We start from the raw sequence: 12,381 nt of genomic DNA, 5'->3' as shown, positions 1-12,381 counted from the left end.
AATGTGTTTATATTAATTAACGGTCAATTACCATGTGACCGACAGTTATTTGCCTGACAATCACTGGCTGACAACATTTTGTGACTGCCACAGCCCTAGTGTAGACTAACTGTGAAATGCTTACTTTCGGGTCCTTTTCTAACAATGCAGAGTTTAAGGTAGTGCCATGAGGAATAAATACACTGAATAACAATAACGAGTAAAAATAACATGGTTATATATAGGCAGTACCAGTATTTACCATATTTACCCTGTTTGGCTGTTTCATGAAAACCTCACCCTCGGGACATTGGGCCGGACTGACTCACCATGTGTTCCTGTTGTGGTTATAAACACAGATTTGAAAAGTAAGTAAAAGGAAGTAGTGTTGCGTGCTCGATGGTAGTAGGGGGTACCTGCTTAGTATAGTGTTGTGCCTGCGCTCGTACCCTGAACTGGACTAGTTCACTGTCCCCCCCACCCCACCCCCTCCTCCTCTTCACTTCCCTCCAGTCGTCACTTCAGCCTTGGTAGTGCTGCACTCTGACTTCTGAGTAGCAATAAAGGAACACCCTCACATACAAAATGTAGGTCTGTTGCACCTGGCAGAAAAGTGAATTGTCACCACAGATGATATGGGGACATGACACTTTCAAAGCAAAGTTTGTCAGATGTTTTGAGACCTTTTAGTGTAGTCTGTCAAGACAGAACCACAACCAATATCGTGGAATGTGGTTTCATCTTGACATTACTCTACTTTTGAGGTTTGGAAACATCTGACAAAGTTCCATTGACGAGGACAATGTGCGTTTAAGTTCTAGCACTCTTTGCCATCAAATCTAACTGTGTCTCTGTGTCTCTGTGTGTCTGTGTCTCTGTGTGTCAGTGCGGGGATGTCGCCCAGGGAAGATTGTGCAGATGTCAGAGGCTGAGGTGAGAGGCCTCTGCATCAAGTCCAGAGAGATCTTCCTCAGCCAGCCCATCCTGTTGGAATTGGAGGCTCCCCTCAAAATCTGTGGTAGGTGGTGATGATGAGGATGGTGATGGTGGCTGATGATGAGTTGTCCAGTTCAAGACCTATTATTCATTCATTGGCCTCTGTGGACGGATAGGCTATGGTAGTTAAGTAACCCCCCCGCCCCTCCTCAGGTGACATCCACGGCCAGTACACAGACCTGCTGCGGCTCTTTGAGTACGGGGGCTTCCCGCCCGAGGCCAACTACCTGTTCCTGGGGGACTACGTGGACCGAGGCAAGCAGTCCCTGGAGACCATCTGTCTACTGCTGGCCTACAAGATCAAATACCCCGAGAACTTCTTCCTCCTCAGGGGCAACCACGAGTGTGCTTCCATCAACCGCATCTATGGCTTCTATGATGAGTGTGAGTAGTATGCATGCCTACACACACACTCTGTGCGCACACACACACACACACACACACACACACACATCAATACATTGCCTCATGCACTTGTTAGTGTATCATACAAGTAATTGAGCTAAATACCCACCCGGCACACACCCTAATTCATGTTTATTTGCCATTCAACACATACAGCCTCTGTGACAAGAGTAAAGTTGCAGATGAATACACCTGCACACACTGTCTGACATGAGTCTAGAAGATCCCAGATGATTGTATGAAGTATATTTAAACGTCATCTCTTAATGTTTCTCTAGGTAAGCGCAGATTCAACATAAAGCTGTGGAAGACATTTACTGACTGCTTCAACTGCCTTCCCATCGCTGCCATCGTAGATGAGAAGATCTTCTGTTGCCATGGAGGTACTGCTGGAAGAGCTGTCACTCAAACTCCCTGTCTGAATGATATGGTTGTTATAACAGCATGGAGAGTTTTGTCTTGCTCAGAAAGTGAATATGTAGCGTTGGAATAATGATTACATACTACATAGGTATTAAATAGTTACAGTATATATAATAACGCAAGCAGGCATTAGACATGAGTCATGACTATGATTAAGTGAAATAAAGACTTAAAGGCGCTGTGCACAGCAGTGCCTATCCTATAACGTGCTGGTCCTGGCAGGGAAACTAACCTTGAAATGTGTGTGTGGTTTTTATGCGTTTTGGATGACTGAGTGCTGTTGTCTCTGTCTCTGCGCTCCTCTGTCTCCTACCAGGCCTCTCTCCAGACCTGCAGTCTATGGAGCAGATCCGTCGTATCATGAGACCCACAGACGTCCCCGACACCGGTAGGTCCACATACACACAGATGGATGCACATGTACATACACATATACTGAAGAAAAATATGAAACGCAACAGTTTTAGAAGCTTTAACTGAGTTACAGTTCATATCACGAAATCAGTCAATTGAAATAAATTCATTAGGCTCTAATCTATGGATTTCACATGACTGGAAATACAGATATGCATCTGTTAGTCACAGACACCTTAAAAGAAGTGGGCCTCACAATGGGCCTCAGGATCTCATCACGGTATCTCTGTGCATTCAAATGGTACATATTGTACACACACAAACACATAGAGATATGTTTTACTGTCCTTTCTCGGATCTAAAATAGATTTATATTCAGAATCCTATTTCTCCTAACCCTAAACAAACCCTTATCCTAATCCTAACCTAACTCCTAACCCCTAAACAACCCTTATCCTAACTCCTAACCTAACCCCTAACTCCTAAACAACCGCTTATCCTAACCCTAACCCCTAACCCCTAACTCCTAGCCCCTAAACAACCGCTAATCCTAACTCCTAGCCCCTAAACAACCGCTTATCCTAACCCTAACCCCTTATCCTAACCCTAACCCCTAACTCCTAGCCCCTAAACAACCGCTAATCCTAACCCTAACTCCTAACCTAAACCTATCCCCTAAACAACCACTAATCCTAACCTTAACTCCTAACCTAAACCTAACCCCTAAACAACTCCTAACCTAAACCCAACTCCTAAACCTAACCCCTAACCCTAATTGTAACACTAAACCTAAGCCTAAAATAGCCTTTGTCCTTGTGTGGGCCTGCAAAATGTCCCCACAAGGATAGTAATACGCACATACACACTCCTCTCCAAGCTGTCTACAAAAACACGTGCTATATCCCTTAGCAGACAGTAGGGGTCATCCCAGATTGTACTGATTTTGGGCAGTGTAGCTAATTCTTTGTTAAAGAATTTCTGATTCTCCAAACCAAATGAATATTGACATTACCATTTAGATGAGTTGTTTAATCATCACTTTAATGACTGTACGTGATCAACCCATTGTTATGTCAATACAGTAGACCTATGTATAGTTACATCTAAATAAGGTTCTGAGAATCATTGAATAAGTCACAGAAAACCCAAGGGATCTAGTATCTGCTCATCAGACCTTTCTAGCAAACATCTCCTTATATGGGAGTGATGTGAACTACTGGACCGTGAGGCCATTTTACACATCTCAGATCCGTGTGTGTGTGTGTGTGTATGTGTGTGTGTGTGTTCCAGGGTTGCTGTGCGACTTGCTGTGGTCGGACCCAGACAAAGATGTTCAGGGTTGGGGGGAGAACGACCGCGGGGTCTCGTTCACGTTTGGGGCTGATGTGGTCAGCAAGTTCCTCAACCGTCACGATCTGGACCTCATCTGCAGAGCCCACCAGGTACTGTAACAATCAACTGACCTGTCATTGTAGTCGAAACAAGACATCAGAGTAGTCCAGTACATCCACCCAAACACTGCTACACACACAATTGACAGCTCCAGTTCCCATAAACCTAAAGTATAAAATCTTAAAACACTTCTCCATTGCTGTTGAGATACTTAACAACTTTTCTTTTTACTTCTCTGATTACGTTGGTAACCACTTTATAATAGCAATAAGGTACCTCAGGTGTTTGTGGTATATGGCCAATATACCACGGCTAAGAGCTGTGTCCAGGCACTCTGCATTGCGTCGTGCATAAGAACAGCACCGTAGCCGTGGTATATTGGCCATTTAAACATCGGGTGGGACTAATCCTGAATGCTGATTGGTTAAAACCGCATTCCAGCCAGTGTCTATTCCACAAGTTACCACCGGCTAAATCTATGATGTTAAAATGTCTATTTACTCTGTTCCATCTTACTGCGCAATCCACTGTCTCATCAACCCAGCCAGGCACTTTATAAACGTGATCTCCACTATAAAAAGCATCTAGATATTATCTCACATTTCTTTTAGACTAACAACACCTCCTCAGGCCTTAATGGCTAAGGGCTGTGTCCAGGCACTCCGCGTTGCATTGTGCCAAAGAACAGCCCTTAGCCATATACCAAACCCCCTCGGGCCTTATTGCTTAATTATAGCAACACTGATATAGTTACACTTCATGACTTCGATGGTCCACTCCACTGATGTGCTGACTGTGTCCCCCTCCCACTCCACTGATGTGCTGACTGTGTCCCCCCCCACTCCACTGATGTGCTGACTGTGTCCCCCCACTCCACTGATGTGCTGACTGTGTCCCCCCACTCCACTGATGTGCTGACTGTGTCCCCCCAGTCCACTGATGTGCTGACTGTGTCCCCCCACTCCGCTGATGTGCTGACTGTGTCCCCCCCACTCCACTGATGTGCTGACTGTGTGTGTGTGTGTCCCCACTCCATTGATGTGCTGACTGTGTGTGTCCCACCACTCCACTGATGTGCTGACTGTGTGTGTCCCACCACTCCACTGATGTGCTGACTGTGTGTGTCCCCCCACTCCACTGATGTGCTGACTGTGTGTGTCCCCCACTCCACTGATGTGCTGACTGTGTGTGTCCCCCACTCCACTGATGTGCTGACTGTGTGTGTCCCCCACTCCACTGATGTGCTGACTGTGTGTGTCCCCCACTCCACTGATGTGCTGACTGTGTGTGTCCCCCACTCCACTGATGTGCTGACTGTGTGTGTCCCCCACTCCACTGATGTGCTGACTGTGTCCCCCCACTCCACTGATGTGCTGACTGTGTGTGTCCCCCACTCCACTGATGTGCTGACTGTGTGTGTCCCCCACTCCACTGATTTGCTGACTGTGTGTGTCCCCACTCCACTGATGTGCTGACTGTGTGTGTCCCCCACTCCACTGATGTGCTGACTGTGTGTGTCCCGCACTCCACTGATGTGCTGACTGTGTCCCCCACTCCACTGATGTGCTGACTGTGTGTCCCCCCACTCCACTGATGTGCTGACTGTGTGTGTCCCCCACTCCACTGATGTGCTGACTGTGTCCCCCCCACTCCACTGATGTGCTGACTGTGTGTGTCCCCCACTCCACTGATGTGCTGACTGTGTGTCCCCCCCCCACTCCACTGATGTGCTGACTGTGACCCCCCCCCACTCCACTGATGTGCTGACTGTGTCCCCCCCCACTCCACTGATGTGCTGACTGTGTGTGTCCCCCCACTCCACTGATGTGCTGACTGTGTGTGTGTGTCCCCCCCACTCCACTGATGTGCTGACTGTGTGTGTCCCCACTCCACTGATGTGCTGACTGTGTGTGTGCCCCCCCCACTCCACTGATGTGCTGACTGTGTGTCCCCCACTCCACTGATGTGCTGACTGTGTCCCCCCACTCCACTGATGTGCTGACTGTGTGTGTCCCACCACTCCACTGATGTGCTGACTGTGTGTGTCTCCCCACTCCACTGATGTGCTGACTGTGTGTGTCCCCCCACTCCACTGATGTGCTGACTGTGTGTATCCCCCACTCCACTGATGTGCTGACTGTGTGTGTGTGTCCACTCCACTGATGTGCTGACTGTGTGTGTGTCCCCCACTCCACTGATGTGCTGACTGTGTGTGTGTGTCCACTCCACTGATGTGCTGACTGTGTGTGTCCCCCACTCCACTGATGTGCTGACTGTGTGTCCCCCACTCCACTGATGTGCTGACTGTGTCCCCCCCCCACTCCACTGATGTGCTGACTGTGTGTGTCCCCCACTCCACTGATGTGCTGACTGTGTCCCCCCCCCACTCCACTGATGTGCTGACTGTGTCCCCACTCCACTGATGTGCTGACTGTGTCCCCCCACTCCACTGATGTGCTGACTGTGTGTGTCCCCCACTCCACTGATGTGCTGACTGTGACCCCCCCCCACTCCACTGATGTGCTGACTGTGTGTGTCCCCCACTCCACTGATGTGCTGACTGTGTGTGTCCCCACTCCACTGATGTGCTGACTGTGTGTCCCCCCACTCCACTGATGTGCTGACTGTGTCCCCCCCCACTCCACTGATGTGCTGACTGTGTCCCCCCACTCCACTAATGTGCTGACTGTGTGTGTCCCCCACTCCACTGATGTGCTGACTGTGTGTGTGTCCCCACTCCACTGATGTGCTGACTGTGTGTGTCCCCCACTCCACTGATGTGCTTACTGTGTGTGTGTCCCCACTCCACTGATGTGCTGACTGTGTCCCCCCACTCCACTGATGTGCTGACTGTGTGTGTCCCCCACTCCACTGATGTGCTGACTGTGTGTGTCCCCCACTCGACTGATGTGCTGACTGTGTGTGTCCCCCACTCCACTGATGTGCTGACTGTGTGTGTCCCCCACTCCACTGATGTGCTGACTGTGTGTGTCCCCCCCACTCCACTGATGTGCTGACTGTGTGTGTCCCCCCACTCCACTGATGTGCTGACTGTGTGTGTCCCCCCACTCCACTGATGTGCTGACTGTGTGTGTCCCCCCACTCCACTGATGTGCTGACTGTGTGTGTCCCCCACTCCACTGATGTGCTGACTGTGTGTGTCCCCCACTCCACTGATGTGCTGACTGTGTGTGTCCCCCCACTCCACTGATGTGCTGACTGTGTGTGTCCCCCCCACTCCACTGATGTGCTGACTGTGTGTGTCCCCCACTCCACTGATGTGCTGACTGTGTGTGTCCCCCACTCCACTGATGTGCTGACTGTGTGTGTCCCCCACTCCACTGATGTGCTGACTGTGTGTGTCCCCCACTCCACTGATGTGCTGACTGTGTGTGTGTCCCACTCCACTGATGTGCTGACTGTGTCCCCCCACTCCACTGATGTGCTGACTGTGACCCCCCCCACTCCACTGATGTGCTGACTGTGTCCCCCCCCACTCCACTGATGTGCTGACTGTGTACTGTGTGTCCCCCACTCCACTGATGTGCTGACTGTGTCCCCCCCCACTCCATTGATGTGCTGACTGTGTGTGTGTCCCCACTCCACTGATGTGCTGACTGTGTGTGTGTCCCCACTCCACTGATGTGCTGACTGTGTGTGTCCCCCACTCCACTGATGTGCTGACTGTGTGTGTCCCCCACTCCACTGATGTGCTTACTGTGTGTGTGTCCCCACTCCACTGATGTGCTGACTGTGTCCCCCCACTCCACTGATGTGCTGACTGTGTGTGTGTCCCCACTCCACTGATGTGCTGACTGTGTCCCCCCACTCCACTGATGTGCTGACTGTGTGTGTGTGTCCCACTCCACTGATGTGCTGACTGTGTGTGTGTCCCCACTCCACTGATGTGCTGACTGTGTGTGTCCCCCACTCCACTGATGTGCTGACTGTGTGTGTCCCCCACTCCACTGATGTGCTGACTGTGTGTGTGTGTGTCCCCACTCCACTGATGTGCTGACTGTGTGTCCCCCCACTCCACTGATGTGCTGACTGTGTGTGTGTGTGTCCCCACTCCACTGATGTGCTGACTGTGTGTGTCCCCCACTCCACTGATGTGCTGACTGTGTGTGTCCCCCACTCCACTGATGTGCTGACTGTGTGTGTCCCCCACTCCACTGATGTGCTGACTGTGTGTGTGTGTCCCCACTCCACTGATGTGCTGACTGTGTGTCCCCCCACTCCACTGATGTGCTGACTGTGTGTGTGTCCCACTCCACTGATGTGCTGACTGTGTGTGTCCCCCACTCCACTGATGTGCTGACTGTGTGTCCCCCCACTCCACTGATGTGCTGTGTGACCCCCCCCACTCCACTGATGTGCTGACTGTGTCCCCCCCCACTCCACTGATGTGCTGACTGTGTCCCCCCACTCCACTGATGTGCTGACTGTGTGTGTCCCCACTCCACTGATGTGCTGACTGTGTGTGTCCCCCCCACTCCACTGATGTGCTGACTGTGTGTGTCCCCCACTCCACTGATGTGCTGACTGTGTCCCCCCACTCCACTGATGTGCTGACTGTGTGTGTCCCCCACTCCACTGATGTGCTGACTGTGTGTGTCTCCCCACTCCACTGATGTGCTGACTGTGTGTGTCCCCCCACTCCACTGATGTGCTGACTGTGTGTATCCCCCCACTCCACTGATGTGCTGACTGTGTGTGTGTGTCCACTCCACTGATGTGCTGACTGTGTGTGTGTGTCCACTCCACTGATGTGCTGACTGTGTGTGTGTGTCCACTCCACTGATGTGCTGACTGTGTGTGTCCCCCACTCCACTGATGTGCTGACTGTGTGTGTCCCCCACTCCACTGATGTGCTGACTGTGTGTGTCCCCCACTCCACTGATGTGCTGACTGTGTCCCCCCCCACTCCACTGATGTGCTGACTGTGTGTGTCCCCCACTCCACTGATGTGCTGACTGTGTCCCCCCCACTCCACTGATGTGCTGACTGTGTCCCCCCCCACTCCACTGATGTGCTGACTGTGTCCCCCCACTCCACTGATGTGCTGACTGTGTGTGTCCCCCACTCCACTGATGTGCTGACTGTGACCCCCCCCACTGATGTGCTGACTGTGTGTGTCCCCCACTCCACTGATGTGCTGACTGTGTGTGTCCCCACTGATGTGCTGACTGTGTGTCCCCCACTCCACTGATGTGCTGACTGTGTCCCCCCACTCCACTGATGTGCTGACTGTGTCCCCCCCACTCCACTGTGTGCTGACTGTGTGTGTCCCCCACTCCACTGATGTGCTGACTTGTGTGTCCCACCACTCGACTGATGTGCTGACTGTGTGTGTCCCCCACTCCACTGATGTGCTTACTGTGTGTGTGTCCCCACTCCACTGATGTGCTGACTGTGTGTCCCCCCACTCCACTGATGTGCTGACTGTGTGTGTGTCCCCCACTCCACTGATGTGCTGACTGTGTGTGTCCCCCCACTCCACTGATGTGCTGACTGTGTGTGTCCCCCCACTCCACTGATGTGCTGACTGTGTGTGTCCCCCCACTCCACTGATGTGCTGACTGTGTGTGTCCCCCACTCCACTGATGTGCTGACTGTGTGTGTCCCCCACTCCACTGATGTGCTGACTGTGTGTGTCCCCCACTCCACTGATGTGCTGACTGTGTGTGTCCCCCACTCCACTGATGTGCTGACTGTGTGTGTCCCCCACTCCACTGATGTGCTGACTGTGTGTGTCCCCCACTCCACTGATGTGCTGACTGTGTGTGTGTCCCACTCCACTGATGTGCTGACTGTGTCCCCCCACTCCACTGATGTGCTGACTGTGACCCCCCACTCCACTGATGTGCTGACTGTGTCCCCCCCCACTCCACTGATGTGCTGACTGTGTACTGTGTGTCCCCCACTCCACTGATGTGCTGACTGTGTCCCCCCCACTCCATTGATGTGCTGACTGTGTGTGTGTCCCCACTCCACTGATGTGCTGACTGTGTGTGTCCCCCACTCCACTGATGTGCTGACTGTGTGTGTCCCCCACTCCACTGATGTGCTTACTGTGTGTGTGTCCCCACTCCACTGATGTGCTGACTGTGTCCCCCCACTCCACTGATGTGCTTACTGTGTGTGTGTCCCCACTCCACTGATGTGCTGACTGTGTCCCCCCACTCCACTGATGTGCTGACTGTGTGTGTGTGTCCCACTCCACTGATGTGCTGACTGTGTGTGTGTCCCCACTCCACTGATGTGCTGACTGTGTGTGTCCCCCACTCCACTGATGTGCTGACTGTGTGTGTCCCCCACTCCACTGATGTGCTGACTGTGTGTGTGTGTCCCCACTCCACTGATATGCTGACTGTGTGTCTCCCCCCCACTCCACTGATGTGCTGACTGTGTGTGTGTGTGTCCCCACTCCACTGATGTGCTGACTGTGTGTCCCCCCACTCCACTGATGTGCTGACTGTGTGTGTCCCCCACTCCACTGATGTGCTGACTGTGTGTCTCCCCCACTCCACTGATGTGCTGACTGTGTGTGTGTGTCCCCACTCCACTGATGTGCTGACTGTGTGTCTCCCCCCACTCCACTGATGTGCTGACTGTGTGTGTGTCCCACTCCACTGATGTGCTGACTGTGTGTGTGTGTGTGTCCCCACTCCACTGATGTGCTGACTGTGTGTCTCCCCCCCACTCCACTGATGTGCTGACTGTGTGTCTCCCCCCCACTCCACTGATGTGCTGACTGTGTGTCCCCTGTGTGTCCCCCCACTCCACTGATGTGCTGACTGTGTGTCTCCCCCCCACTCCACTGATGTGCTGACTGTGTGTCTCCCCCCTCCACTGATGTGCTGACTGTGTCCCCCCCCCCACTCCACTGATGTGCTGACTGTGTGTGTGTGTGTGTCCCACTCCACTGATGTGCTGACTGTGTGTCTTCCCCAGGTGGTGGAGGATGGCTATGAGTTCTTTGCCAAGCGGCAGCTGGTGACTCTGTTCTCAGCTCCTAACTACTGTGGAGAGTTTGACAACGCCGGCGGTATGATGAGTGTTGACGAGACCCTGATGTGCTCCTTTCAGGTAACGTTACTAAAGTAACGTCAGTATCATATTCGTAGTGTCATTGCAACCACTGACAACAACAGACAATAAGTAGTTTGGTTGTCATTAGGGTAGACTGACTGAGGATATTCTCAGGATAAGTCCCTAAAGTGTATCATTCTACACACAGACGTTTGTAGTCCTACACTGTTTATTCAATGGGGCGGCAGGGTAGCCTACTGGTTAGAGCGTTGGACTAGTAACCAGAAGGTTGCAAGTTCAAATCCCCGAGCTGACAAGGTACAAATCTGTCGTTCTGCCCCTGAACAGGCAGTTAACCCACTGTTCCTAGGCAGTCATTGAAAATAAGAATTTGTTCTTAACTGACTTGCCTAGTTAAATAAAGGTTAAAAAAAATGTTTTAAATGATGTACTTGTCAATGCTATGTTGTGATCAGTACTATCACTCTGCAACAGCTGGGGCCAAACAACAACCCTTAGCTTTGATAGAATCCAACACTGTGCAGTCGCTTGTCTACTGGTTTTATTGATTAAAGAATCATTTGACAGGTGAAATATGCCTTGGATTTAGATGTATAGTCTTAATGGTCCACCGTCACTCTGTAGATCCTGAAGCCGTCTGAGAAGAAGGCCAAGTACCAGTACGGAGGGATGAACTCCGGCCGACCCGTCACCCCGCCCCGCACCGTGGTCCCACCAAAGAAACGGTGAACAAGGAAGAGAGAGAGCAGAAGGGAGGTAGATGGAGGGATGTCGTGGATGAGTGACGGTCCCTCATCAGTTTTTCACAATGGAGAAACACTTAGCAGAAATAAATAAATAAACATAGATAAAACACAAAGCAAAGTTTTTGATTTCATGACCCCCTGCCCCCCACCTCCGTTGTCTTTTGTTGTCATTTCCCCCTCTGAACTGTTCTGTGTCACACACTGCTCCCCATGTGTAACCAACCACACCCATTTTTAAAAAAGTAGCGTTTAAAGGAAACAATGACAACACAAGGTGGTCATTCTGTTTGCATATCGGAGTGTTTTTCTTCAGACTTTTTTTCTTGCTTTTTGGCTTTATGACAGAATGACAACTACTAGCCCCAGTTGACCATTTCACCCCACCCCACCTGTCAAGTAAGAACAGGTGTTAATGACAACTACTAGCCCCAGTTGACCATTTCACCCCACCCCACCTGTCAAGTAAGAACAGGTGTTAATGACAATTACTGGGTTTTCAATAAATAAAATGGGGGGGGGGCATTTTTGGGTTGGTCAAGTGTCTTTTTCATTGAAATATGTGCTTTCAATGCAGTGAAAAATAAAACACTTCAAAGTATTGTAAAAAGAAGACAATCACACAGAAATATAAAAGTAAATTGAATGTCACCATATCAAAGCTATTTCCAACAGCAGCAACTAAAATTCCTCAACTCAAAAACTATACAAATGGTTCCCTTCGCTGTAGTAGCACATAATACATTGTTGTTGTCCAATCATACCGTACGATCCTGACAAATCAAATCCCTGCTCGCAGCCATAATCCAACTGATTGGAGTTCCATAAAACAAATGATATATAAATGAAGGATGTCTTATCTTAAACGAGATCTATATGCAACATTATGAATGTTTAAAGAAATGCTCTGGTACTTTGGCGACTAGTAAGTATTTTTTGTGTTGATAACAATTTAATGTTAAATCATTCAAACATGGTCATGACCTGACTCCTTGGTCCTGATTCTCGAACCTTTTCCAGAAATGTGCACTTG

The 12,381-nt window shown here is 50.7% G+C and overlaps 1 protein-coding gene across 2 annotated transcripts in view; it reads left to right on the top strand.

The window, feature by feature from the left end:
- The window catches only part of LOC112214774 (serine/threonine-protein phosphatase PP1-beta catalytic subunit), a 42,557-nt gene extending 31,093 nt beyond the window's left edge, over positions 1-11,464 (top strand). Inside the window, exons 1-8 of one of the 2 annotated variants that reach the window (XM_024373781.2) lie at positions 329-347; positions 866-997; positions 1,129-1,359; positions 1,659-1,763; positions 2,120-2,191; positions 3,448-3,599; positions 10,507-10,641; positions 11,230-11,464. In XM_024373781.2, the coding sequence (XP_024229549.1) occupies position 347; positions 866-997; positions 1,129-1,359; positions 1,659-1,763; positions 2,120-2,191; positions 3,448-3,599; positions 10,507-10,641; positions 11,230-11,334 (933 nt within the window). In that variant the 5' untranslated portion in view covers positions 329-346 and the 3' untranslated portion in view covers positions 11,335-11,464. Of the gene's footprint in view, positions 1-328; positions 348-865; positions 998-1,128; positions 1,360-1,658; positions 1,764-2,119; positions 2,192-3,447; positions 3,600-10,506; positions 10,642-11,229 lie in introns of those variants that run through there. The other variant, XM_024373780.2, reaches the window with a different exon arrangement.
- The last annotated feature ends 917 nt before the right edge of the window (positions 11,465-12,381 follow it).

The sequence above is a fragment of the Oncorhynchus tshawytscha genome, linkage group LG15 (genome assembly GCF_018296145.1).
Source record: "Oncorhynchus tshawytscha isolate Ot180627B linkage group LG15, Otsh_v2.0, whole genome shotgun sequence".
In the NCBI taxonomy this organism is placed as follows: domain Eukaryota; kingdom Metazoa; phylum Chordata; class Actinopteri; order Salmoniformes; family Salmonidae; genus Oncorhynchus; species Oncorhynchus tshawytscha.
This window is presented reverse-complemented; position numbering and strand designations above follow the sequence as displayed.